This window comes from Oryctolagus cuniculus, chromosome 5 (genome assembly GCF_051225735.1).
Source record: "Oryctolagus cuniculus isolate XC-2025 breed Fujian yellow rabbit chromosome 5, ASM5122573v1, whole genome shotgun sequence".
NCBI classification, from domain to species: domain Eukaryota; kingdom Metazoa; phylum Chordata; class Mammalia; order Lagomorpha; family Leporidae; genus Oryctolagus; species Oryctolagus cuniculus.
The window spans coordinates 108,875,587-108,902,686 of record NC_142871.1 but is presented as its reverse complement, the minus strand read 5'-3'; the positions used below and the strand labels follow the sequence as shown (position 1 = coordinate 108,902,686).

Below are 27,100 nucleotides of genomic sequence, written 5' to 3'. Positions count from 1 at the left end.
GTACTTCAATACTAGTGGGAGAAGGCATATAGACAATAAGCTGGCAAGCAAATGATCTGGTATTTTACAGCCCATGAAGAAGAAGTGGAATAATGGGGTAGAAGAGTCAACAGTTGGGGAAAGTGTGGTTAGCTTCTGGTTTAGATGGATGGAGGAAGTAACTTGTGGGATTGGAAGTGCTATCAAGATTCTTTGGAGGAGAGGCTGGGTAGGGAGCACAGCAAATCTGAAGGCTTCAGAGAGAAGTAAGCTTGGCATTTGAACAACAAGAAAGCCACTGCAGGTGACTGGAAGAGTGACCTGCAGAGGGATGGAATGGTGATAGAAGATAAGTTGAGAAAATTTAGTAGTACCTTTGGGACTATGGCAGAGTTTTGTTTTATTTTGATTATTAGGAGAAGTTTTTAGAAGATTTTCTAGATCTCTCGTTGCTCTGTGGCAGTTCGCCTGTAAGAGGGCAGGAGATAAAGAGTAGATTTAGTAGGAGTCTGAAGCACTACCTTAGGAAAGAAATGATGATAACTGATCAACAGTACGGTAAAGGTGGTGAGAAGTGATTAGATACAGGATGTATTTTTTAGTAGCATTAATAGAATTTGCTGATGTAATTGGTATAGGTAGGTAATAGAGAATTTTAGAGATTGATTAGATAAAAAATTGGTGACATTTATTGAGGTGGAAAAGAAAACAGTTTGGGGAGGAAAATTCAAACATGAGACATCCAGATGGAGATATTTGAGTGATACTCTGGCTGATGAATTTGGGACTGAGAGAATCCTTTTGAGGCTTCTATATAAATTTGAGATTTATCATTGTTATTAAAAATCATGGATCTTGATATGAACAGCTACAAAGTTCCATAATGATTCCTGCAGAAGCAGAGCCCTTTGGGGAGCATAGGAATTTAGAATTGGGAAGAGGAGGCTTAAGAGATGGCCTATGAAGAAACAGGAGAACTGAGAGAGTATGGTGGCTTGGAAGCTAGGTGAAGTTTCAGTAATTGTTTCAAATGTCTGGACATCTAATAAGATGCTCACTGGTTGTTAAGCCTTTGATTTAGCACAGAGGAGATTGGTGACCTTATTGACTAGACTTGTTTTGGTGAGTAGGGGGGATGAAAACCAACTGGAGTAGCATATGGACAAATGGCAAGGTAAGGATCTGAAGGCATTTATTACATTTAACTCTTTGAAGGAATTCTGCTGTTTATGGAAACGGAAATCGTGTGGTAGCTGTATCTGGATGAGGAGTTAAGTTAAGGAGATATTATAACACATTTGTAAGACTATTGGGAGTGACCCAGGAGAGAGCTGGGGTCGTGGAGGAAAACAGAGAGAAAGAGGAAGATGATGTAGGAGTATAGGAGGTTGGTGTTATAGTTGAAGTCTGAAATCACTTCACTTGGAGAGAGGTTTGTCACAGAAAGGAGCTCTTCCATTGTAAAGGTAAGGAAGATTATATGTGGTAGGAGGGAGAATTGATTCAGGTACGTTGGATTTGATAATAGGAAGATGTATTAGATGACATTTTTGTTTTCTCAGTGAAATATGAAGTGAACAAACTAATTCAGGTTTGAATTGAGAAGCAGGAATTGTTGGTTTGAGAAGATAGAAAAAGTATGAAATATCTTGAAATGTTGGAGAGCAAATTAACTGAAATCCAGGCAGAAAGGTTTGAGTTAACTACTGAATCTTTTTGGTTATAAAATGAAAATGAAATCTGGTTCCAGTGCTTACTTTGGACCAATTTCTTTTAACCATTTGAATCCTATTTGAATGAAGGATACACATTGCTTTCACCAGGGTTGTGTTTTTGTCAACATGAATGTTTAAAGGACAGAGAGAATAAAGGTGTAAGTGTGTAAAGAAGTGGTTATAGGCCGGCGCCACGGCTCACTAGGCTAATCCTCCACCTTGCCGCGCCGGCACACCGGGTTCTAGTCCCGGTCGGGGCGCCGGATTCTGTCCCGGTTGCCCCTCTTCCAGGCCAGCTCTCTGCTGTGGCCAGGGAGTGCAGTGGAGGATGGCCCAAGTACTTGGGCCCTGCACCCGCATGGGAGACCAGGATAAGTATTGCTCTTGGCTTCGGAGCAGCGCGATGTGCCAGCCTTAGCGCGGCGGCCATTGGAGGGTGAACCAACGGCAAAGGAAGACCTTTCTCTCTGTCTCTCTCTCTCACTGTCCACTCTGCCTGTCCAAAAAAAAAAAAAAGTGGTTATAGTGCTGGGCTTGTCTTCATTGACTGTGTGGAAAAGTGAGGACAAAAGTGTTATAAATGATATATTAAAGAATTGTTGAAGAGGCAATTCTAGAATTACTGGATAGTTGAATACATCAGAAGTACGGGGATGTTTGACATTGATATTTTGAAGATGTGTGGGAATTAGTATAATCAAATGAAAAATATTTGAAAAACTTAAATCAATAATACCAAATACCACTAAAAGCAAGAGATACATCGATTTTGGGGTATTAATAAGTTTATTAAATTATTTGCTTACCTAATCAGTTCAGATCAAATTTTCTAAAAAGCTTTTTAAAAAAGTTTATGTGTATATGTAAAAATAACTAGCTCTGAAGGCCATTATTTAACTTACGAAAGGAGTATATGTATTTTTAGGCAATAGTTAAATAAAATGTCAGTGTCACAAGTATTTCAGGCTGGCGCCGTGGCTCACTAGGCTAATCCTCTGCCTTGCGGCGCTGGCACACCGGGTTCTAGTCCCGGTTGGGGCGCCGGATTCTGTCCCGGTTGCCCCTCTTCCAGGCCAGCTCTCTGCTGTGGCCAGGGAGTGCAGTGGAGGATGGCCCAAGTCCTTGGGCCCTGCACCCCATGGGAGACCAGGAGAAGCACCTGGCTCCTGCCATTGGATCAGTGCAGTGCGCTGGCCGCAGTGCGTCGGCTGCAGCAGCCATTGGAGGGTGAACCAACGGCAAAGGAATACCTTTCTCTCTGTCTCTCTCTCTCTCACTGTCCACTCTGCCTGTCAAAAAAATAAATAAAAAAAAAAATTAAAAAACCGATTATTTCAATATGACTGCGGGTTCTGATCTTATTTTTCTTTTTAAAATTGTACATATTTATGGGGTATAGTGGTAATTCTGTACATGTATTCAATGTGTGATGATCAAACCACGTTAGAATTTCTGTGTCCTTAAACATTAAAAATATTCTTAGCACAATAAATGTACCTTGTTATGGGGTAAAGGTGACATTTTAGTTAATCTATGTTAGGACCAAGTCAGGTCAATTAATGTCTTTCTCTCATTATTATTTAATCTTATTTATAAATGGGGACTTGTAATTACTCAATTATTATTTATAAACTTAACATTATTCAGTAAAAAGGAAATTTTAAAAAACTAACAAGTTTTGATATTTATTTAAATTAGGTACTCATGAGAAGCAAGAGATAAAGAAGAAGAAAGTGGAAAAAGGAGTGGCTAATGTGCATCCCCCTGCTGCTACCACTTCCAAGCCTTCTGCGGATCAGATCAGACAAAGTGTCAGACATTCTCTCAAAGACATTCTTATGAAAAGGTAACACATATCATTATTGGAGAATATTGAATACTACTCATTTCTTTGTTTGAGAAATAATCGAATTGTTCTAATTTTAAGACTTACAGACTCAAATTTGAAGGTGCCAGAGGAAAAGGCAGCTAAAGTTGCTACAAAAATTGAAAAAGAGCTTTTCTCTTTCTTTCGGGACACAGATGCTAAATATAAGAACAAATATAGAAGTTTGATGTTCAATCTGAAAGATCCTAAAAACAATGTAAGTGTTTCATTTACATCTGTAGATTTTTATATTTCCCATTTTCCTGAATACATAGAGATTGAAGATAGTAATATAATATACCTATAATTTATTAATAAGAGACTAGAATTACCTCTTTGTTTAGGACATGTAATTTTAATAAAGTCCTTTTGCCACTGAACTGAATTTTGAACTCTGTATAAAGTTTATGCAGTGAGTCTATAATAAAAGACTAAACAAGTGTTAATTTATGTGATTTCTTTCCTGTTGCTTATATAACCCAGCTTATTAAAAAATTAATTCATACTTATTCTTCAAAAAGTCTGTTAAGCTAAAATTCATCGTAGTGTATTACCACTAGTAGTTTAATCCTGAAAATAGAGTTGCACTGCTTAAAAGACAATACATTTGGTTTAGAATTACCTTAAAATATTTTTGCTTAATTAAATAGAATTTTGGGGCTGCTGTTGTGACACAGTGAGTTAAGCCACCTCTTAGGATATCTGCATCCTATTTTTGAGTGCCTGATTCAAGTCCTGGCTACTCTGCACTTCTCTCCTCGTTTCCTGTTAATGCACATGGGAGACAGTAGATAATGGCTCAAGTATTGGAATTTCTCCCATCTGTATGGGAGATGCCAGTGGAGTTCCTAGCTCTTGCTTAGTCCTGGCCTAGCCCCAGCTGTTGTGGGCATTTAGAGCGTGATCCACCAGATGGAAGATTTCTTTGTGCCTACCTCTCTCTGTCACTCGGCCTTTCAAATAAAAATATCTTTAAAAAATAAATATAACTTTAGTGCTAAATATCTTTTCGCCATGGAGTAAACATTAATCGAACCTTTAGTCTCTTGTTGGGAATTCTAGCTTGGGACTTAAGAAACCTAAAAATGTGTGAATGTATGTCAGTGTTAGTGACACACTAAGCAAAAGTGATGCTAATGAAAATTTTAAGTGTTCAGAACAATGATTGATCTCTTTGTGTGACATGTACCTATGTCCACATAAGTGATATAAATTTGTTTAAAGGTATTGGCTGCAGTGTTGTCAACCCACTGTATACTTGGTTTCCAAATCTGCAGATTCAAACAATCTTGGATTACAGTTACTCAAACAAACAAAAAAATTACTTACCTAAACAATACAGTGTAACAACTATCTATATAATATTTACATTGTGTTACAAGTAGTCTAGAGATAATTTAAGTATATGGGAGGAGGTGCTGGCTTACATGCAAATACAATGTATGTTCATCCCCACTTTTTTTTTTTTTTTTTTAAATATTTGTTTATTTATTTGAAAGAGAAAAGGAGAGAGAGAGATTTCTTCCATCTGTTGGTTTACTTCCTAAATTGCCACAATAGCCTGGGCTGGGCCAGTCCAAAGCCAGAAGCCTAGAGCTTCGTCCATGTCTCCTACTTGGGTGGCAGGGGTCCATGCACTCAGGCCATATTCTGCTGCCTTCATAGGCACTTAGCAGGAAGCTGGATTGGAAGTGTTGCCGCTGGGACTTGAACCAGCACCTATATGGGATGCTGGCCCTGCAGGTGGCTTAATCTTTTACAGCACAGTGCCGGCCCCGATGTATGTCATTTTATTTAAGGTACTTTAACATCTGCAGATTTTGATTTCTGAGGTGGATGCTGGAACCAGCCCCTCATATACACTGATGAATAAATGAAAGTGACTTGAGGTATTTTCTTAAAGTGCTACAGCTACTTAAGGGGAATCTGTGTTGGGCAAATAGCCACCATGTTCAAAGGAATCAGATACTTCTTGAATTATATAATATGAACATTTGTCTTTAGTAATTAAATGAAGGCTTGTTTCCTTTAGGTGTCTTTCTTGCAGCTGGTTCTTTGCTCTGGAGTCCTTTCCAAGTCTATTAGGATTTAAACATGTACAGTCTTAATATGGAAGACATTACATTGAATAAAGCCCCTTTATCCAATACCTTGCTGTGCTATAGATTGGTTATTATGGTGGTTAGCTTGTGTTCCTGGGTACACTTAATACAATTTTGGGGTAGGTATTATAATGGTTCCACTATATATGCTTAACCATTATGGGTTGATTTTTATATGAAATGAATGTTTTGCTGCCTTACATAAATTCCTAGAATACAAAGCTGTTATTTATTTTCTATATAGTGATAATGTATAAATCATTAAATATTTATAAATCAGGCTTTAAAATTATACACTTATTACAAGTTTCAGTTCAGTAGCTCCTCTTTTTATTAAATGGTTGTCTCCTTTTTTCACAATTTTGAATCCTTCCAGATATTATTTAAAAAAGTACTGAAAGGAGAGGTAACCCCTGATCATCTTATAAGAATGAATCCAGAAGAATTAGCTTCTAAAGAGTTAGCTGCTTGGCGACGAAGAGAAAACAGACATGTAAGATAATGTATAAATAGTGTTGATTATCAAAATTTTTTTTTCTGGCATAGGGGAAAAGTTATACAGAGGCAATTCAACAGAGAATGCACAGTAACAGTTTTTCTGCCCCGTGCTGCTTCTTCTTCTGCATTCTTGTAATTCTGTTGTTTTTATTGGTTTCTGTTTCAAATAAGCACATGCCTCTTTTCTGCACTGAAACTGTGCCTTCATCAGCTTGCTTTCTTGAGGCCATGAATCCAGTTTCTTTCTTTAAAAGATGATTTGCACTTAAGATGAGATAAATGAGCAGACCCATCTACACATCTACACCTGCTGTATTTAGTTCTACTCCCAGCTGCCTTTACTATATCTTGCTATAATTGCTCAAGTTTTGTTTTGTTTCTGAGACTGTTCAGTTTTTAATTATCATTGTCACTAAGCAGGCTCACTCAGGAGACAGCTAGTAGGGGACTACCAGAATAGTTTCGGTGTTTGAGGAAGCTGCTGTTGTGGGGGAATGAAGGATATGTTTTGAAATGTATATTTTAAATATTTCTTGTAAAATATTTCTTGTAAAATATTTCTTGTTAGACCATAGAGATGATTGAAAAAGAGCAGAGAGAAGTAGAAAGACGACCAATTACAAAAATAACTCATAAAGGAGAAATAGAAATTGAGAGTGATGCTCCAATGAAAGAACAGGAAGCAGCCATGGAGATTCAGGTAAAGATAAGAGATAAGCTACATTTTATAGTTCAAAACATGAAACTTCAGACTTGCATGATGTTCTTAAGGTAGGAAGAAGAATTTATAAAAGCTTACTTACTTTACAGTAGCCTACTTTATTGGTTCCGGGGGTGTGTGTGTGTGTGGGAATGTTTGGAATACAGAATGAATTACGTTCACTTCAGTGTAGGTTGTAGAGGTGCTTTCACTTATTTGATTCTTGGAAGACTTAAAAAAATCTGTAGATTCTTTACAGGAAAACTAATTTGATAGCTGGCACAGCTTTTCTTTTCTTTTTCTTTTTTTTTGGACAGGCAGAGTTAGTGAGAAAGAGACAGAGAAAGGTCTTCCTTCCGCTGGTTCACCCCTCAAATGGCCACTACGGCTGGCGCGCTGCACCGATCCGAAGCCAGGAGCCAGGTGCTTCTTCCTGGTCTCCCATGGGGTGCAGGGCCCAAGCACTTGCGTCATCCTCCACTGCCCTCTCAGGCTACAGCAGAGAGCTGGACTGGAAGAGGAGCAACCGGGACAGAATCCGGCACCCCGACCGGGTGCCGGCGCCGCAGGCGGAGGATTAGCCTAGTGAGCCACGGCGCCGGCCACAGCTTTTCTTAATTTCATTTATCACCTAGGAGATAATCCGAAATTTTATCAGAAACCTTGAAGAATGAGAAATGAGTTTTTGCTGTATTTTATCTATTTAATTAATAGATAGCCGTTTTTGTTCTTGTTTATAAGAAGTTGTAATAAAAAGGCTTTGGATAGAAACAGTTCATTTTGGAAAAAATGTCATTGTGAAATGTTAATTGATTTTCATATTTGGTACCAGATTTTATCAGCTAAAGCTAATTTTTACTTTTTCTTATGTTAGGAACCTGCAGCTAATAAGACATTGGAGAAGCCAGAAGGATCTGAAAAACAGAAGGAGGATATTGACTCTATGTCTAAAGATACCACTAGTCAACACAGACAGCATCTTTTTGATCTTAACTGCAAAATTTGCATAGGTAATTGGAAATTTTTCTTTGTAAAATGTTACATTAATTGCGAAAGAGGGATTCTTCTGTACTATTTGTAATTTATATAGGTTTTGTTTTCCCAGTATTGAGGCACCCATACACTCTTTTTTGAGTAGTTGCATGTTTTCCTATGACTAGTTTCCAGGGTTGAGGTAGTTTGATACTGTAGTGTGATTTACTATCTAGGATTATTTTATGAGCTTTTTAAAGCCCACTTGAATATGAGCTGAATTTACCAACCCTAGCCAGGATCAGATGCCAAGAATTTAACCATTAGGAGAAACATCAGAGATTTGGGTCAGTTGTGATGGTGCTATCATTTACTAGGTGAGGAGTAAGAGTATTCATATTTCACTGTGTATAACAAAATCAAAATAAATCAGAAATGATTTTTAAAATATTTTTAGAGAAATTTTATGTTCCCAGCAAAATTAGGAGAAAGGGAAAGGGATTTCCCATATACCTCTTGCCCCGTGTATGCATTATCCTCCCATTTTTAATTCCCCCCACCAGTGCGATAACAGCTGTTAAAACCAGTGACCGTATATTAACACATCATAATCACCCACACTGGCTAGTTTACTTTGGGTTTTACTCTTGATGTTGTACATTCCCCACGTTTAAAGAAGTATACTGTGTCATGGATCGAGCATTACAGTTTGATAGACGGTATTTTTGCTGCCCTAATTACCCTCTGCTTTGGCTGTTTATCCCTTTTCCTGCCACCCCATTAACATCTGGTTACCACTGGTCTCTATACTGTCTGTGAGTTTTGCCTTTTGCAGAATACCATGTAGTTGGAATCATATAGAATGTGACATTTTCAGATTAGCTTCTTTGACTCAGTAATATACATTAAAGAATCCATCATGTCTTTTCAAAGAGTGATTGCTCATTTCTTATGCTGCATAATTTTCCATTGTCTGCATGTACCATAGTTTATGTATTTACCTACTAAAGGACATTTTTGGTTGCTTCCAAGTTTTGACAATTGTGAAAACATCCAAAATCCTATCTACTAGGCTTTATTTGTTTTGTTTTTGAGAGAGACATATATAGTACTTTAACATTACTTGTTAATTCTTTTTATCTGCCGTGTAATAGGACCCCAGAACTTCTTACTCTTATCTAGCTATAACATAGTATTCTTCCATCAACTTTTCATTATCTTTTCCTCCTCACTTCATCCCTGTCTCTGGTAACTACTATTATACATACATATATAGAAGATGTATTTATTTATTTAAAAGGCAGAGTTACAGAGAGGCAGAGGCAGAGAGGGAGAATTCTTCCATTGCTGGTTCACTGCTCAGATGGCTGCAACAGCTGGAGCTGGGCCCATCTGAAGCCAGGAGCCAAGAGTTTCTTCTGGGTCTCCCACATGGATCGACTTTGATACATACCACATTTTTTCTTTTTTATTCATTCATCTTTAGATGGATACTTAGGATGCTTTCATTTGTTAGGGAATGTTCATAGTGCTGTAACAGTCTCATTCCACTCTCTTCTGGCCTATAAGGTTTCTGTTTATAAGTCTGTAGTCAAGAACGTTAAGACTCTTTATGTGTTATTTGCTTCTTTTCTCTTGAAGCTTTGTATAATCTTTGTCTTTAACCTTGTAGAGCTTGATTATGATATATCTTGGGGTATACTTGTTTGGATTGAAACTGACTTGATCTTTGACTTTCTGTATCTGGCTAGTTGTATGTTTCTCTAGGTTTAGGAGGTTTTCTGTCACAGTTTCTTTGACTTATACTTTCTAAATCTTTGACATTTTGGAGTCTGCCTTGAAGCGCAATAACTTGGATGTTATTGGGCTTCGTTCTCATAAGCTTTCTTCATTCTTCTTACTTTTTTTTTCTTTTCTCCTCTGTGTTTTTCAAATAACCTGTCTTTGAGCTCAGTGACTCTTCTGTTTGATCTATTCTATTGATGCCTTCTGTCACATTTTTACTTCGCTTCATGTACTTTTCAGTTGAAGGATTTCTGCTTGATATTTTTTTTAGTTACTTACATCTATCAAATCTCTTTTTTAGAATATTGGATCATTTTTCTGTGTTCGTGAATTTCATTGAGTTTCCTTAAAACAGCTCTTTTGAAATCTTCATCTGAGAATTTATAAAATTCGTTTCCTAGAGGATTGGTTTCTGGCATCATATTGTGCTCTTTAGGTGAGGTCATGGTTCTCTGCATGTTCTTGATGCTTATTGGTATACAGTGTCATCTACAGATCAAGGGATTATAATAATCTGGCTTTGTTCGTGGTTGTCCTTCCAGGAATTCTAGGCCATCTGTCTGTTTTTTCTGAGCCCATGAATACATCATTTTCAGCAGAAGAAAACAAGACCTAGTCTAGACTAGGGACCTTAAGTTAATACATGGCGTGTTAAGTGTGCCTACAAAGAGGGGGAGGATGGGCATTTGGCTTTGCAGTTAAAATGCTGTTTATGACTCTGGCATCGTACATCAGAATGTGGGTTTAGTATTCACCTCTAGCTCCTGAGTCCAGTTCCCTATTAAGGCAGATTCCGGGAGGCAGTAGTGATGGCTCAAGTATCTGTAATCCTTCCACTCAATGGGAGACCTGGATAGAGTTCCTGGCTTCCAGCTTTATTCTTGCCTAGCTCTAGCTGTTGCTGACATTTGAGGGTGTGAAACAGCAGGTGAGAGCTAGTCTATGTCTGTGCTCTTTCTCAGTGTCTCAAGTAAGTAAATAAAAGAGAGGATGGCCATTCTGGGTACTGGGAATGGCATAAATTTGAATTGAATTCATGAAGAAAAATGCATGTGATTTGGTTGAAAATGCATGTGATTTGGTTGAAGACATATTTAGAGATCACATTTTGAAATATATTCGAGCCATTGCTTTTCAAATTTCAGATTGTGACTCAGTAGTAGGGAAATTAGTTTAATAAGTAGTGACAGATTTTAAAACAGAATAGACAATATCACTATGAATTACACTTATAATGTTAAGTAGGATGTTGTGAAACTATTTCCAGTGATATACATATAACAAAAAATACAAACATACACATATGTATCCACACAGATAATTTAACAGTTGCATATAAGAATATTTATTAAATGCTACTAGACTTGACCTATTTTCAGAAAGCTTGAATTTTTTTCTTGAGGCTATAGTCAAAAACCAGTGTCATTTTTTAAACTTGACTAATATTTTTTATGTCTTATTAAGTAGCATTGCTCTATGCATGTGTAGTTATGAACTGCTACTATAGGATACAGATTTGTTTTACTGAGTTCTTCAAGTTATTTCTCAAGACCCTTGGAGAAGCATCTTTTCTTGAGGGCCAGCACTGTGGTACAGTGGGTTCAACAGCTCTACCCAGGATGTGCGAATCCATAGCAGAAATGCCTAATTTGAGTCCTTACTACATGTTTCATATTTGGCTTCCTGATAATGCACTTGGGAGGCAGCAGATGATGGCTCAAGTACTTGGATTCTGCCTGGGTAGCTGTTATTGCAGGCATTTGGAGAATGAACCAGGTGATGGAAGATATCTGTCTCTGTCAGTCTTGCCTTGCAAGTAAATAATTTTTTTTTTAAAGAAGAAATGAATTTTCAGTCTGAATTATTTAACATTTTTTTAACTTTTATTTAATGAATATAAATTTCCAAAGTACAGAATATTGATTACAGTGGCTTCCCCCCCATAACGTCCCTCCAACCCGCAACCCTCCCCTTATCCACTCCCTCTCCCCTTCCATTCATATCAAGATTCATGAATTATTTAACATTTTTAAAAAATATTTATTTATATGAAAGGTAGAGTTACAGAGAGGCAGAGAGAGAGGGAGAGAGGGGTCTTCCATCTGCTGGCTCACTCCCCAGATGGCTGCAAGGGCCAGTACTGCACCGATCCAAAGCCAGGAGCTTCTTCTGGGTCCCCCACGTGGGTGCAGGGGCCCAAGGACTTAGACCATCTTCCATTGCTTTCTCAGGCCATAGCAGAGAGCTGGATTGGAAGTGGAGCAGCTGGGACTAGAACCGGCACCCAGATGGGATGCTGGCACTGCAGGTGCGGCTTTACCTGCTATGCCACAGTGCTGGGCCCAACATCCTTTTTCTTAATCCAATAAGAGAAAATAATGCCATCTAGACTATATTTATCATGGGTTTTGCATTTAGGAGATAATGTGTAAAATGATTTGAAAGGGAAATTAAGGTACATTGCAGGTAGGACCCTACACAGTATGCTGTGAATTGCATTTCAGTTAAGTTTAGGTTCCTGCATGTAGAAGAGGGCTGACAGTGGGAAGAATACTGATAAATTTCCTGCTGATTGACATATACATGTATTGTAACTCATTATGAGAAATGGTAATAGTTAGATATAACTCCAGAAATGTATGTGTTCTTAACAGTTAAATTTAGGAAACTATATAACTTCAGTAAGTGAAAATGGGCCAGTATACAAAATTTGTAGTTAAGACAGTTTATTTTGGTGTCCTCTGGCTTTAGGTCGAATGGCACCTCCTATAGATGATCTTTCTCCAAAAAAAGTGAAAGTGGTTGTTGGAGTAGCTCGTAAACATTCAGACAATGAAGCAGAAAGTATAGCAGATGCATTGTCTTCAACTTCAAATATTTTGGCATCTGAATTCTTTGAAGAGGAAAAACAGGAATCTCCAAAGTCAACATTCTCTCCTGCTCCTCGGTAAGTTTTCATTGATAATTTGTATAGTCATCATGGATGTTTTCCAGATTGTCCTTGGAAATCTTCAGAAACAAAATGTATTCCTTGTGAATCTTTCTTTTGGGAAAATAACTGTACTTTGTGCACTCTGAACTAATTGCCATAAGAGAATAAATTCTGGAAGTTTATTTGAATGGCTGAGAGCTTTGAATCTGAAGGGAAATGACTTTAAATCTAATTATATGGGTCCAAACATGTTGGGTATGTGTTATTAGAGAAAATTTATTTGTATTTTTCTGGACCTCAATCCATCTGACTTTGTAACAACCTGATTATGGAAATGTAAAATGTAATTTTATGAAATGAAATTGTAAACCCGTTTTAATAGCCCTTATATAGTTTGGCCTTCTTGACATGCTAAATTAGAAGTTATTGATGACTAAATAGAAAATGGATTTATTCATTTTCAGGCAACTAACTTTTAAAATGTCATTTTTTAGTCCAGAGATGCCTGGGACTGTTGAAGTTGAGTCCACCTTCTTGGCTCGATTGAACTTCATCTGGAAAGGTTTTATCAACATGCCTTCTGTGGCAAAATTTGTTACCAAAGCCTACCCAGTATCTGGCTCCCCTGAATACTTGACAGAGGTACTGTGAACTTTTCTGTGTTTCTGAGTCATGATTGCCATTAACAACGATCTTTAAATGGTTTGATTAATGGAAGTAGGAATCTACAGTTGTACTTTTAGAATTGAGGAAAATTGTACTGTGAAAGTCATAAACCCATGTGTCCCATAATCTTTCCAAGTTATACTTCACTATGTTCAAGAATTAAAAATCAGTGAGGGGCTGGTGTTATGGCATAGCAGGTAAAGCTGTTTCCTGCAACACTGGCATTCCATATGGGTGCCTGTTCATGTCCCAGTTACTCTACTTGCAGTGCAGCTTCCTGCTAATGATTAGCCTGGAAAAAGCATCAGAAGATGGCCTAAGTGTTTTGGCCCTGCTGCCTGCTTGGGAGACTTGGATGAAGTTCCCAGCTCCTGGCTTCAGCCTGGCTCAGCCTTGGTCATTGCCAACATCTGGGGCGTGAACCAATAGTTGAAAGATCTCTGTCTCTCCTTTTTCTGCAGCTCTTTTATATAAATAAATAAATCTTAAAAAAAAAAAATCAAAGTCTGTATGGATATCCAAGTTTTTTTTTTCTTTTGTTCTGTTTTTGTTAAATACAGACTTAACATGAAATATTGAGATGGTTATGACCTTTGATTTAGCCTTTTCCTTGCTAAGCAAATAACCTAATTCCTCTCCTGCTTATATTTTCCTAGATTTTGTGACTATAGTTTCTGTCTGCGGATTACTGTGGACATAGTGTAGACTGGACGGTGAAACTTTACAGCTGGTTGACAGTCCCATGAGACTTGTGATAATAGTTGCTGCAGTGATGTTGCTTTTATATTTGAGGAAGCAGGAAGAGACTCATTATATTTATGGAACTACACACCTTGAAACAGCATTATAATACTTTCATAAATATGAAAGTGATATTTTTAGAACTATCTTAAGGAAATGTGTATGTGTGTTCAGAAGGAAAATATGTGCATATACATGTTTCATTACTATTGAGATTATATTTTGCTGGTAATTTTGTTCATATCTAACATTAACCTTTTTTTCATTCATTCTCAGTTTGCCTACTGTAAAGACCAGAGTTTTTCAAAGACATCCTTTTTAGTATTTCAAAAAGCCTAACTTGTATTCCAGTCTCCATAAAGCTAACATAAACTTTACTTTTCTTCAGATTAGGCTGGAAGGAGTTTATTGAAATTTTTTTGGAATGAGTTCAATTCAGTGTAATTGCTTATCTAATGTGACCAGTTTACTTGTTTGGTATTTTTGTTTTTATTTACAGACAACCTACGTTTCTTTTACATATAGTTTATTTGGCAAATAATTTTCAGAAATGTGAATTTTCTAGGAGAAAAGTCCAATGGAACCATGGTGTTTTGAACAAATATGTTTAGAAATTTAGTTTTTGATTAGTCTGTGATGGATTAATTCTTTTTCAAAGGAGAATTAAGTCTTGAAATAGGAAATTCTTCATTTTCAACGGTTATTATTTTCCTCTCTGAGCCACAATTTACAATTTCCATGTGATTTCTTCCTAGAACTCCCCATGTTGTTGCAAAATAAAGTGATGTTTTAAACAGGGGGAAAAAAAGAACTCCACTTGAGCCTTGTGTTTCAGTTTGGTACCAAATCCTTAATAAAATATTATAATTTATATAAACAGTTGAATTTAATGTAACTTTAATTTTTCCTCAGCCTTCATGAAAAAGATAGGAATATACTGAATACAACTTTAAAAGTTCTGAATTGACTTTATGTACATTAATGTTTTCAAGAAGATTGTGCTACTGTTTCAATTAGACTTAGAACCAAATTTCTATGAATTATGTGTATTAGACTTGGTATATGTTGATCACTTTTCTTCTTTACCACAGGATCTACCAGATAGTATTCAAGTAGGTGGCAGGATATCACCTCAAACAGTTTGGGATTATGTGGAAAAAATAAAAGCATCAGGAACAAAGGTGAGGGAAACTGTCTTCACTCTATTAGCATGGGAAAATGTTTAGAAAGTAGATTACTCTGAGTTCTTTTGGAAGAATGCAAGGTTTTCTGGGGAGGGCATTCAACACAAATTCTGAATCTACATAACATACTTTACAAACCTGAGCTAAAGCCATTTGCTAAGGCTCAAAGCATGCAGAATCCCTCCCCCGCCACTCACACCCCATCACCCTTTCTTTGTTTGCTTTCTCTTTGTAATCTCTCATTATTTTGGAAGAAATGTTTTAGAGTAAATATTGAAATCCACACTGGAATTTTGCCTTGCTTCAGTTACAAACATGTGTTTTTGTTAGGGCACAACTAAGCATTTACAACAAAGACGTTGTAAACTATGGTGGCTCATTAAATAGAAACATTTGTTTTCTTTATTTTCAGTTGTTCAGGGTCATTAGGTTGCTATGAATCTGTAGGATTATTCAGGAACCAGACTCCTTTCTTGATATTTTGCTATTTCTAATAGTGTCACCCTCAGCAGTCAAACATGGTCAAAATTGACTCATTAGTACCAAATGAGAATAAAGGAGCAATGCCAGTCTCATTGTTTTAAGGGCAGGACTTAAGAGATTGCAGTCATCACTTTATTTTCTTTAGGTGTGCTTAGCTGTAACTTAGTAATATAGCCTACAAAGTTGGTAGGGAAGCTGGGAGGGATATTCTGTTGCAAGGTATGTGCTCAGCTAAAAGTTAAGGGCTATTCTTCATACTGGGAAGAAAGGAGGAGCATAGATACTGAGGGATAATTGGTTACCCGTATCATGGTTTTCTTTTCCTGCATATTGTCTGTCATTTAGAAACTCATACAACAGTATTATACAAGAAAATGTAATCATTGAAAGAAATTGTTTTCCCTCTGAAGGAATCTAACATGTATTATAGGTATTCAATAAATTAATGTTGAATGAGTGAAGATTTCTTTTTTCTTTCTTTTTTTTTTTTTTTTTTTTTTTTTACAGGCAGAGTGGACAGTGAGAGAGAGAGACAGAGAGAAAGGTCTTCCTTTTGCCGTTGGTTCATCCTCCAATGGCCGCCATGGCTGGCGCGCTGTGGCCGGCGCACCGCGCTGATCCGAAGGCAGGAGCCAGGTGCTTCTCCTGGTCTCCCATGGGGTGCAGGGCCCAAGCACTTGGGCCATCCTCCACCGCACTCCCGGGCCATAGCAGAGAGCTGGCCTGGAAGAGGGGCAACCGGGACAGAATCTGGTGCCCTGACCGGGACTAGAACCCGGTGTGCCAGCGCCGCTAGGTGGAGGATTAGCCTATTGAGCCGTGGCGCCAGCCAAGATTTCTTAATTTACCATTTCTCTAGAAGTCTGTAGATTTTGTTTTTGAGTCATCACAACTGGATGATCTTAAGCTGAGAAGCTAATATTTGTTAGAATTAAAATTGATATACTGTTAGAATATAAACTCAAGCACTATTTGCTGTCGCTTTGTCATGATAATAAAATAGGAAGTATTATTCTTGGACATTTTAGGATTCATGCTTCAGTCTAGCCGTATTTTACTGCGCATTACTTTATAGTATACTTTCAAACTGGACTGACTTAAACACTATAAAGGTTGTTACTAATATAGGTTGAGTATATACACGTTTTACACAGAGCCTGTAATTTTACATCTTTTTAGTGCACCCGTCACTTGATGTCAGATGGTGGAATCCTGTCAGTGCTCAAAAGTTAACGTTTTGGAGCAGTTTGGATTTTCACATTAGAGATGCTCAATCTGTGATGGATTTTAATGTAAAGTAGGGCTGTTTAACTGACAGACATTTGTATGAAGTAGAGCTGTAGTCAAGCTTATTTATATATATATTTTTTGAGTTTGTATCAAATTTAGGCTTTTGCAGCAAATCTGGTTCTTCTCATCTTAACTGTATACCTTCATAAAAATTTGTACATTTCTTCATACTTATAAATTGATACTGAGTTAGGACTGTCTTTTTTTGTTTGTCTTGCAAACAACAAAAAAATTCCAAGTAAGCCAAATGGCTTTGTAAGTTTTATCATTTTTGTGTATTTGAAGGCTTTTTACTCATTCCCTTTATTCCTAAATTCAGTGGCCTTATATCTTTTGTGTGTGTAGTAGCCCCTTCCATAACTGTGGTTTTACTGTCTTTGGTTTTAGTTACTTGAGATCAAACCTGGTCTGAAAATATTGAATGGAAAATTCTAGAAATAAAAACAAGTTTTAATTGTGTGCTGTTCTGAGTATCTTGATGAAATTTTGAACCATCCTGTCACATCCCACCCAGGACACAAATCATACTTTTGTCCAGTATACACAGTGCAGATACACTAGCAATTATTAGTCCCTTGGTGATTATCTCTGTTGTTGGGTCAATTGTTAAAGGATTGCAATAGTTGTAAATAGTAAATGACCTTTATTTTACTTGCTACTAGCCCCAATCTAGAAGAGTAGCAATGCTGACAATTTTACTACATTGTGTTATTCTTATTTGATATTGTTATTAATCTTTTACTATGCTTAATTTATAAAGCAAACTTTATCATAGGTAAATATGTACAGGGAAACACACGCATACACATATCACATATATACAGGGATTTGTCCTATCCATTTTCAGGCATCCACTTCAGGCCTTGAAATGTATCTCCCATGGATAAGGGGAGATTACTGTAAAGTGCATAGTTGGGTGGTAGTATTGGGTGCTATTAGTTCTCTGTGCGCCCAGAACACAGGTGGGCTTTTGAGGAGGTCATAGCATTGGAAATTCGGGTATAGTGTTGATGTCAAAATACTTGGATTTCAGCATCATCCATGCCACTGAAAATTAATGTCACTTTGAATAAATTCATTAATTCCCCTGGGATACAGTTTCTTCTGGAAAGCCTATCAATGGATCAGCAAGATTTTTTCTTAAGGCTTGCTTCCTTTTACTATTATCTGTATTTATGTTGGCAAACCTTGGTTGGTAACTGTCATTAAAAAATTCAGTATAATTGAGGAAATATTTAAAAATCAAACTGTTCTTTAGGTTATTATTTTAAACAGCTGTTTGTTATTTTCTTGAATAGGAAATTTGTGTGGTTCGATTCACACCAGTAACGGAAGAAGATCAAATTTCTTATACTTTACTTTTTGCATACTTCAGTAGCAGAAAGCGCTATGGAGTAGCTGCCAATAATATGAAGCAGGTTAAAGATATGTACCTTATTCCTTTGGGTGCTACAGATAAAATTCCACACCCTCTTGTGCCTTTTGATGGACCAGGTAGGTATATATTTTAATACTAAGATAATATAAAGTGGGAAGTGGGACTGGAGTGAAAAGACTGGCAACTGTTCTTTTTTGGGATCTGGCCTATTAGAGATGGCCTAAACTGGGCAGGTTCCTCCTTTATAGCTTATAATCTAGGTACAAAATTTTACCATTATATAATGATTGAAAATGACTTTCTGTTTTTGGTTTTATACAGGGCTTGAACTGCATAGACCTAATCTATTGTTGGGCTTAATTATTCGTCAGAAACTGAAGAGGCAGCATAGCGCTAGTGCTAGTACTACTAGTCATACAGCTGAGACTCCTGAAAGTGTCCCAGTAGCATTGCCACCTGATAAAAAAAGTAAAATAGAAGTTTCTACTGAGGAAACGCCAGAGGAGGAAAATGACTTTTTTAATTCTTTTACGACTATATTACACAAACAGCGAAATAAGCCTCAACAGACTCTTCAGGAAGACCTTCCAGCAACAATTGAACCTTTAATGGAAGTTGCCAAGCAGGAGCCACCAAAACCTTTAAGATTCCTTCCTGGGGTTTTGATTGGCTGGGAAAATCAACCTTCTACTCTGGAATTAGCAAATAAACCTCTTCCTGTGGATGATATACTTCAAAGCCTTTTGGGTACCACTGGTCAAGTGTACGAGCAGACTCAGTCAGGGGTAGAGCAAAACACTCTGAAGGAAATTCCATTTATAAATGAGCAAACCAATCCAAAAGCAGAGAAAATAGATAAAATAGAAGTAACTGATGGTGAAGCCAAGGAAGTAAAAGTTAAAGGCGATAATGTTTCAGAACCCACAGGTAATTCAGTAGTAATAGGGGAAGAAACATCGGTAGTAGGGTCCTCTTCCATTTCTCCAGGGCCTTTGACAAGTCTTAGTCTTAGAGGTAAACCACCAGATGTTTCCACAGAAGCATTCTTAACAAATTTATCAATTCAGTCTAAACAGGAGGAAACACTGGAGAATAAAGAGAGAACATTAAAAAGACAGCTGCCCCAAGATCAAGAAAATACTTCACAAGATAATCGGACTTCAAATACTAATTCTCCATGTAGATCTAATGTAGGGAAAGGAAGCATAGATGGTAATGTGAGTTGCAGTGAAAACCTTGCTGCTAATGCAACAAGGTCCCCACAGTTTATCAACCTGAAAAGGGATCCTAGGCAAGCAGCAGGACGAAACCAGCAGGTAACTGCTTCAGAAAGCAAAGACGGGGATAGTTGCCGGAATGGAGAAAAAAGCACCCTGCCTGCTCTGTCACACAACAAGGAGCATTTAACAGAGCAAAACAATGTAGAAGAAAAATTGTCTTCTGCAGAGAAAAATGCATGTGTTCAGCAGAGTGATGATTCAAAGGTTGAACAAAACTCAACTTCTGCAGAAAACGTACACGCTTCCCAAACTGAGCAGACAAAACCCTTACAAGAGGATATTTTAATGCAAAATATTGAAACTGTGCACCCATTTCGAAGAGGACCAGCTGCAGCAACATCTCATTTTGAAGTTGGAAACACGGGTCCACCAGAATTTCCTCCTAAAAGTATCAACTTTGCTTCGAGAAGCACCAGCCCCAGAACAAGTGCAAACTTCTCACCCATGAGACCACAGCAGCCCAACCTTCAGCATCTCAAGTCTAGTCCCCCTGGATTTCCATTTCCGGGACCTCCTAATTTTCCCCCACAAAACATGTTTGGATTTCCACCACATTTGCCACCTCCGTTACTTCCCCCTCCAGGCTTTGGCTTTTCTCAAAACCCCATGGTTCCTTGGCCACCTGTTCATCTCCCAGGCCAGCCACAACGAATGATGGGTCCCCTTTCACAAGCATCAAGGTATATGAGCCCACAAAATTTTTACCAAGTTAAAGACATCCGGAGACCAGAAAGGCGGCATAGTGACCCTTGGGGTAGGCAAGACCAACAGCAACTGGATAGGCCATTTAATAGGGGCAAAGGGGACCGCCAGAGATTCTACAGTGATTCACACCACTTGAAAAGAGAGCGACATGAAAAGGAATGGGAGCAAGAGTCTGAAAGGCACAGACGCAGAGACAGAAGCCAAGACAAGGACAGAGACAGAAAAAGGGAGGAAGGACACAAAGATAAAGACAGGGCCCGGCTATCACATGGTGATCGAGGGGCTGATGGAAAAGCAAGCAGAGATGTCAGGAATGTAGACAAGAAACCAGAAAAACCTAAAAATGATGACCATGACAAGGACAAAGAACGAGAGAAAAATAAACATAGTTCTGGAGAAAAGGACAGAGACAGATATTACAAAGATAGGGACCACACAGACAGAGCTAAAAGCAAAAGGTAAAATTTGCAGGCTGCTTTAGGATTACATTTAAATAACTTAAATGTTGTATCTTAAAAACTATATGAGATTGCCTGCTCGGATTGTGCCATCTTTTACATTTTTACTATTGGTGGTTTGCAGAACAATAAATCCTGTGTTGGTGCAGAGTGCTCTGTACCAGTGCTCATCATCCTTCATACCGACTGTACCTAGTTATAGGAATTTAATATTTTTTAAAGTTTTACATTGCTGTATATTCAAAGATTTGTTTTATTAATATGCAATAAAGGCTTAGAAATTTTAGTTTTATTCCTTAATTGGTAAATATGGTTAACTACGGAATATATTTACTGCCTCTAGTGAATGTCCTTTATATAATGACTAATTTGAGAGTAATGTGTGCTCTGTACTTTTGTTTGAAATTGCACTGTTTTTAAAGAAACTGTAGAGGAGCAACAAAAAGCCAAGTGACTTCATAATCAGATGATACTAATCACTAGTTGAACAGTTTTTGACCAAGAATCAGAAGCCCAAGGATTATATTTCTTGCTTTATCTGCACTCAAGGAAGGCATTTATTACCATATACTACAGCTTTTGTGGTAGGCCATTATTTTCTTTTTCATTTTTGGCTTTTCAGAAACTTGAATACTTAAGCTTGTACATGGTCTTGTGTTTTGCTATCCTTTTTACTGTAAAATGTAAATATTTTAAGGGATATTTTGATTCTAAATATGATAAAAGAATTTCTCACCTATTTTGTGTGTGTGGTTTGAAATTGAGTAGTAAATAATTTCTTCTTTAAAGCTTTAATTACTTTCAGATATTGTTCTTCTCTTAGCCAAGAACACACAACATGGCAATCTGTGGCAGGCATTAGATGAGGGGAAAAGTAATTTTTAAAAAGTATCTTAGATTGTAGACTGAGATAAATCATGTAGTTCTAAAGAGGCTAGAGTTTAGAACTACCATTGAAAAGTGCATCTGAAACCCATGTTAAAGGTGTTTCTGAAAACTTAAACACCATCAAAATTTGGTGGTCTGACTCAGTAATCATTGAAAGACCACAGGATTTGTTTTAGAGAACATGTTTTGAATCGTTTTGTAAAACATAGTGTAATTAGTCGTACGTTTTTTGTAGTATATGCTAATTTTACTTGAAAGCACACAGCTGCTATTGTTCATCCAAAGTAATTTATACCCTAAAATACATGCTGTATTGATGGCTATAATTTAAAACAGCTACCAAATGATGCTGCCACTTGTGTTCCTCCCCCCCCCCTGCAAAAAGAGAACTACTATGTAAACTTAACGTGTACTAATGAAGAAAAATATAACTCCACAAAATTATGAAGATTGTTTTCTTAAAGATTAAAAAGATTAGATTTAGAATAGTGTTTTTTTAAAAAAAAAATCTTTATTTGATAAGCAGAGAACAAGCTCCCATCTGCTGGTTCACTCCCCAAATGTCCACAACAGTGGGGCTTGGGCCAGGGCTAAAGCTGAGACTGGGAGTGCAATCCAAGTCTACTATGTTTGTGCAGGAACCCAATTATTTGAACCATCACTGCTGCGTTGGTCTGCTTTAGCAGGAAGTGTGTCAGGATCCAGAACTCTGATGTGGATGTCTTAATCACTAAGCTAAACATCAGCTTTTTTTCTTTTTTAAGTCAATTTATTTGAAAGCATTGGAGAGACAGAAATCTTTCATCTGCTGGTTTTACTCTCCAAACAGCTGCAATGGCCAGAGCTAGGCCTGTCTGAAGTCAGGAGCCAGGAACTTGGGTCTCCTTTGTGGTTGCAGGGGCCCAAGGACTTGAGGCGTCCTCCACTGCTTTCCCAGAGAGCTGGATCTGAAGTGGAGTAGCCAGGACGAACCGGGGCCCGTATTGGATGCCAGTGCTGCAGGCAGCACTTGCCTACACCGCAGCACCGGCCCCAGCATTAGCTCCTAAAATAGATTTTGAAACCCATTTAGTTTTGCTACTGTGAAAGTAGAAATTCAGAACTAAATATTTTTAAAAGTTTGTAATAGGGGAATTTTATTTTAGTTCTATTTAACTTTGATCTACTTTTCATCTGTAAATTAACTTTCTTAAAAAATATATATTTACTTATTTGAAAGTAATGGTTACAGAGAAAGAGGGAGAGAGGTCTTCTATCAGCTGGTTCACTCTGCAGGTGGCCACAAGAGGGCTTGGCCAGGCTGAAGTCAAGAGCTGCTTCCAGTTCTCCCATGTGTGTAGTAGGACCCAAGAACGTAAGCCATATTTCATGGCTTTTTCCCCAAGCCATTAGCAAGGAGCTGAATCTGCAGTGGAACAGCTGCGACATGATCTGGTGCCCAAGTGGGATGCCAGTGTTGCAGGTGCCGACCCCCTGTAACTTCTAAGGTGAAAAGAATTCGCCAGACAGAACCTGAAGTGATCTTTTGTCAGGGTTTTGTTTTAATTTCAAGTGTGTATATTGTCAGTAAATCTGCTTTTACTGACTTACCTGGTATAGGAAATTGATGAGACAGTAGATACCTTTTTGCAAGGTACAGGTGAAAAAAATTGGGTTAATGAATTTTAAGTATCTTTTAAGTTAGTTTTTGAAAACTTCTTAGTTAATTCTTTTGTTTTTGACAGGCAGAGTGGACAGTGAGAGAGAGAGAGAGAAAGGTCTTCCTTTAATGTTGGGTCACCCCTCAATGGCTGCAGCGACCGGCGCACCGCGCTGATCCGAAGCCAGGAGCCAGGTGCTTCTCCTGGTCTCCCATGTGGGTGCAGGGCCCAAGGACTTGGGCCATCATCCACTGCACTCCCGGGCCACAGCAGAGAGCTGGCCTGGAAGAGGGGCAACCGGGACAGAATCTGGCGCCCCGACTGGGACTAGAACCCAGTGTGCTGGCGCTGCAGGCAGAGGATTAGCCTAGTGAGCCGCGGCGCCGGCCAATTTCTTAGTTAATTCTTAAACATACCGTTGTGATGCTTACTGTTAAATTTCGTCCTACCATTGAATTTTGATACATGCATTTAAAATATTTAAGGCCCACATTGCCTCCTGTTAGTGATCATCAAGGGCTGCAGTGCGACTACATGTTTGAACCACGCATCTTAACCCCTGGTTGAAATATTGTGGAGAGAAGAGAAAGTATGGCCATATTTAAAGTTTTTCTTGCATGGAAGGAAAGGGAAGATAATAAAGGTTTTCTGTAAGTAGTACATCCAAAGCTGTTCTCAGTCTTGAAGTCCCACATATGACTAGTTTTTAAATAAGTACATGAATTTCATCTTTCAGTTTCTCCCATTTTAAGAAAAAGGCACTCTTTAAGAAAAGTTTGACATTTAAAAAAATTAGAACCATCTTATTCATACTTGTATTAACTAGAATGTGTCAGGTTGTCTTAATACCTGTGAAGCCTTGTGGCAGTAAGAAAGCCTCTGAAGCCCTTTGTGCTAAGCCTTGTTTAAAGCACTTTATATAAACCTAGGTCAGCCTTGAAAGGTGAATGCTTATCTGAGACCCAAGGAAACTGAAACTTAGTTGAAAATTTGTCTGAGATTAGTCTGCTGCAGCCAAAGCAAAATTCATATGCTTGGAAAGTAACACTTAAAGGTTAAGTCTTTTCTTCCCATAATGCCAACCTGGCCAAAACCCTTAACCGAGCAGCCCACCTCAAAGTGCACCAGGAGGCATGAGCAAAGATGTGATTGCTTTTATATAGATTTGCGAAGTTTAATCAAATTCTAATTTTCCTTTTTTTTTTTTTTTTTACTGGTTTTCTTTTGCTGTTATTGCAAATTTATTGGCTGACTTCCAAATTTATTATCTTAAAGCTCTGTAGATAGAAGTCTGACGTGGATCTATCTGGTTAGATCAAGATGTCAGCAGGGTGTGTTTCTTTTCTGGTGGCTTTGTTGGTATGGGATTGGAAGCGGGTGGAAACCATTGCCTTAACCGATTAGCATCCAGAGGACACCACTTTTCTTGGCTCTTGGGCCCTTTCTCTCTAGTTTAAAGCAAGCAGCATGGGGCCCAGTCTTTCTCATGGTACCAACTGTGACCCTTGGTTCTGATTTCCTCTTTCACTTCTAAGGACCCAGTTTGTGATTACATTGGACCCATCCAAAGTAATCTTCCTATTTTAAGGTCACCTGATGAATAACCTTAATTTTATCTCTGACCTTAATTTCCTTTTGCCATGTAACCTATGTACAGTTCCAAGGATTCTGATAGAGACACCATTAGTTTACCTACCACTGCTGTTAACTCCTGTTGCTTAGTTATTGGTGAACTAAGAAATTTTAAATTTTTGGAATCAGAACATCAAAAACCATGGTAAGTATATATTGAAAATTTACAAAAAATGATACCAACAATGGAGAACAAACTGAAGAAAGTTAACCACCTTGGGTATAAGCAGGTGTTAAAGTATATATATGACCATGTACAAACTACTTAATAGGCAGGCACACTGTTGTTGCTGAGTTTTAATGTAGCTGTTTTTTAAAGAAGTATGTGAATTGATTATAAGTGTATTTATGCGTGCTTTACAAGGAACCAGATCTTTAACATTGGGTTGTATCAGCTGTACTCTTCCAGCTCAAGATCGCTCTGAAACAGTCGTCAGGTACTTTACTAATGACTACAAAGAATAAAATAACAAGATCAATGTTTGGTTTCTGTATCTCAAAGAAAATGACAAGTAAAATTGGTTAGTGCTTTTTTAAAGGGCCAAACACTCAGATTCTTTGATTTCTACTTAATAAAGAATTTTAGAATCCATTTAGAAAGAAGGTAGTGAGTTGAAAAATTATAGGACAGTAGCTAGAATTGTCTGGTAAACTTAAAATTCACTCTTCATAGATTTAGAACAGAGTCATTGGGTGGTGGTGGGAATAACCTATGTACTTAAAGGAATCTGATTTCACGTCACATGTTCAAGTGCCTTCACTTTTTATGTGAAACAAGGCATTTTGTATGTGTATGTATCTATAAGCCCAGTTGTCTTAAAACTATTCTTTAACAATGCTTTTCCCCCACGGTAATGTTTATTTTTTCCCCAGAAACTTTTTTAAAAGGAATTTCTCAAAAGGTAAGTATTAACTGCCATCCTCTGGTTATGTATTTTTGCCTTACTTCAAAAAACAAGCCAATAAACAAGTTGGGGCAGGCTTTTGGTGCCATGGGTGGGTTGTTTGGAATACCTGCTTCCCAGGTTGAAATGCTTGGTTTTGGTTCCAACTCCTATACTACAATCCGGTTTCCTGCCAATCATACCCTGTGAGGCAGCAGATGATGTTTCTGTTGCTTGAGGCTCTGCCATCCATGTGGGAGAGCAGGACTGAGTTCCAGTCTCCTGGCTTCAGGCTGGCCCAGGCCTAGCTGTTGCAGACATTTGGGGAATAGGCCAGCAGATGGAGGGTTCCTCTCTGTTTCTGCCTTTCCAATAAAATAATAAATTTTTATAAAAGCTCACCTGATAACATTGAACACTTTGTTTCAGAAGCATCATCACAGTAATGGTGAAGTTATGTGTCATTTTTATGTTGTGCTGGAAAGCATACTGCAGGGAGTCTGTTCAACACCATCATTAGGATGGCAAAAACGGGAGTAATGTTGATAATTTCCACCTGAAATTTGCAGAGTTTCAAGATAAAAATAATATTTTCACCAAGTTGTTTTGACTTACAGAAATCTAGGTAAACAGTTTTCAGTTATTAAGGAAATATTACTTGCCTATTCAGTAAGTATTTGCTTAGTTTGCACGATTTAGTGGTAATCAACATGGGAAAGTTCTAACCTTGTGAAACTTGATGATAACATGAATATAATTTTACAGTTGTGAGAAGTGAGGATGCAGAATTCTCAAACTTCTTGGTTTCAGGACCTTTATATCTTAAAAATTATTGAGAACCCTAAAAAGTAGCTATTTTTAATATGTGTTGTATCTGTCATTAACTAAATTTAGTTAAAAGTAATTGTTTTCATTCTTTCCTATATATATATATATATATATATATATATATATGTATATACACACACACACACGTATTTGTGGTACACACAACGTACATTTTCTTCTCTTGCATTCATTTGTTAAAATACTTGCTCCCATCTGCTGGTTAATTGCCCCAAATGCCTATAAATCAGTGGGGCTATGCTGGCTGTTCCAGTGCTCAGAGCTGGAACTCATTCCAGGTATCTCACATGGATGGCAGGAACTCACTGGTTTGAGCTTTCACTGCTGACTCCCAGGGTTTACTTTGGCAGGAAATTGGAGTCAGGAGCCGTTGTCAGGAATCAAATCTAGGTTCTTATATGTGGAATGCTGGCCTCTTAACTGGCTAAATGCAAAAACCAATATTTGCATGTTTTTAAAATTTATTATATTTGAA

General features: G+C 37.7%; 1 protein-coding gene across 7 annotated transcripts in view; it reads left to right on the top strand.

Moving 5' to 3' along the window:
- The window catches only part of PHF3 (PHD finger protein 3), an 85,329-nt gene extending 63,855 nt beyond the window's left edge, over positions 1 to 21,474 (top strand). For 6 of the 7 annotated variants that reach the window (XM_008263079.5, XM_008263082.5, XM_051854610.3 and 3 more), the window contains 10 exons: positions 3,393 to 3,540; positions 3,622 to 3,778; positions 6,040 to 6,156; positions 6,730 to 6,861; positions 7,736 to 7,871; positions 12,370 to 12,565; positions 13,045 to 13,192; positions 15,049 to 15,138; positions 18,213 to 18,408; positions 18,614 to 21,474. In XM_008263079.5, the coding sequence (XP_008261301.4) occupies positions 3,393 to 3,540; positions 3,622 to 3,778; positions 6,040 to 6,156; positions 6,730 to 6,861; positions 7,736 to 7,871; positions 12,370 to 12,565; positions 13,045 to 13,192; positions 15,049 to 15,138; positions 18,213 to 18,408; positions 18,614 to 20,739 (3,446 nt within the window). In that variant the 3' untranslated portion in view covers positions 20,740 to 21,474. Of the gene's footprint in view, positions 1 to 3,392; positions 3,541 to 3,621; positions 3,779 to 6,039; positions 6,157 to 6,729; positions 6,862 to 7,735; positions 7,872 to 12,369; positions 12,566 to 13,044; positions 13,193 to 15,048; positions 15,139 to 16,803; positions 17,374 to 18,212; positions 18,409 to 18,613 lie in introns of those variants that run through there. The other variant, XM_089333076.1, reaches the window with a different exon arrangement.
- Positions 21,475 to 27,100: the final 5,626 nt, after the last annotated feature.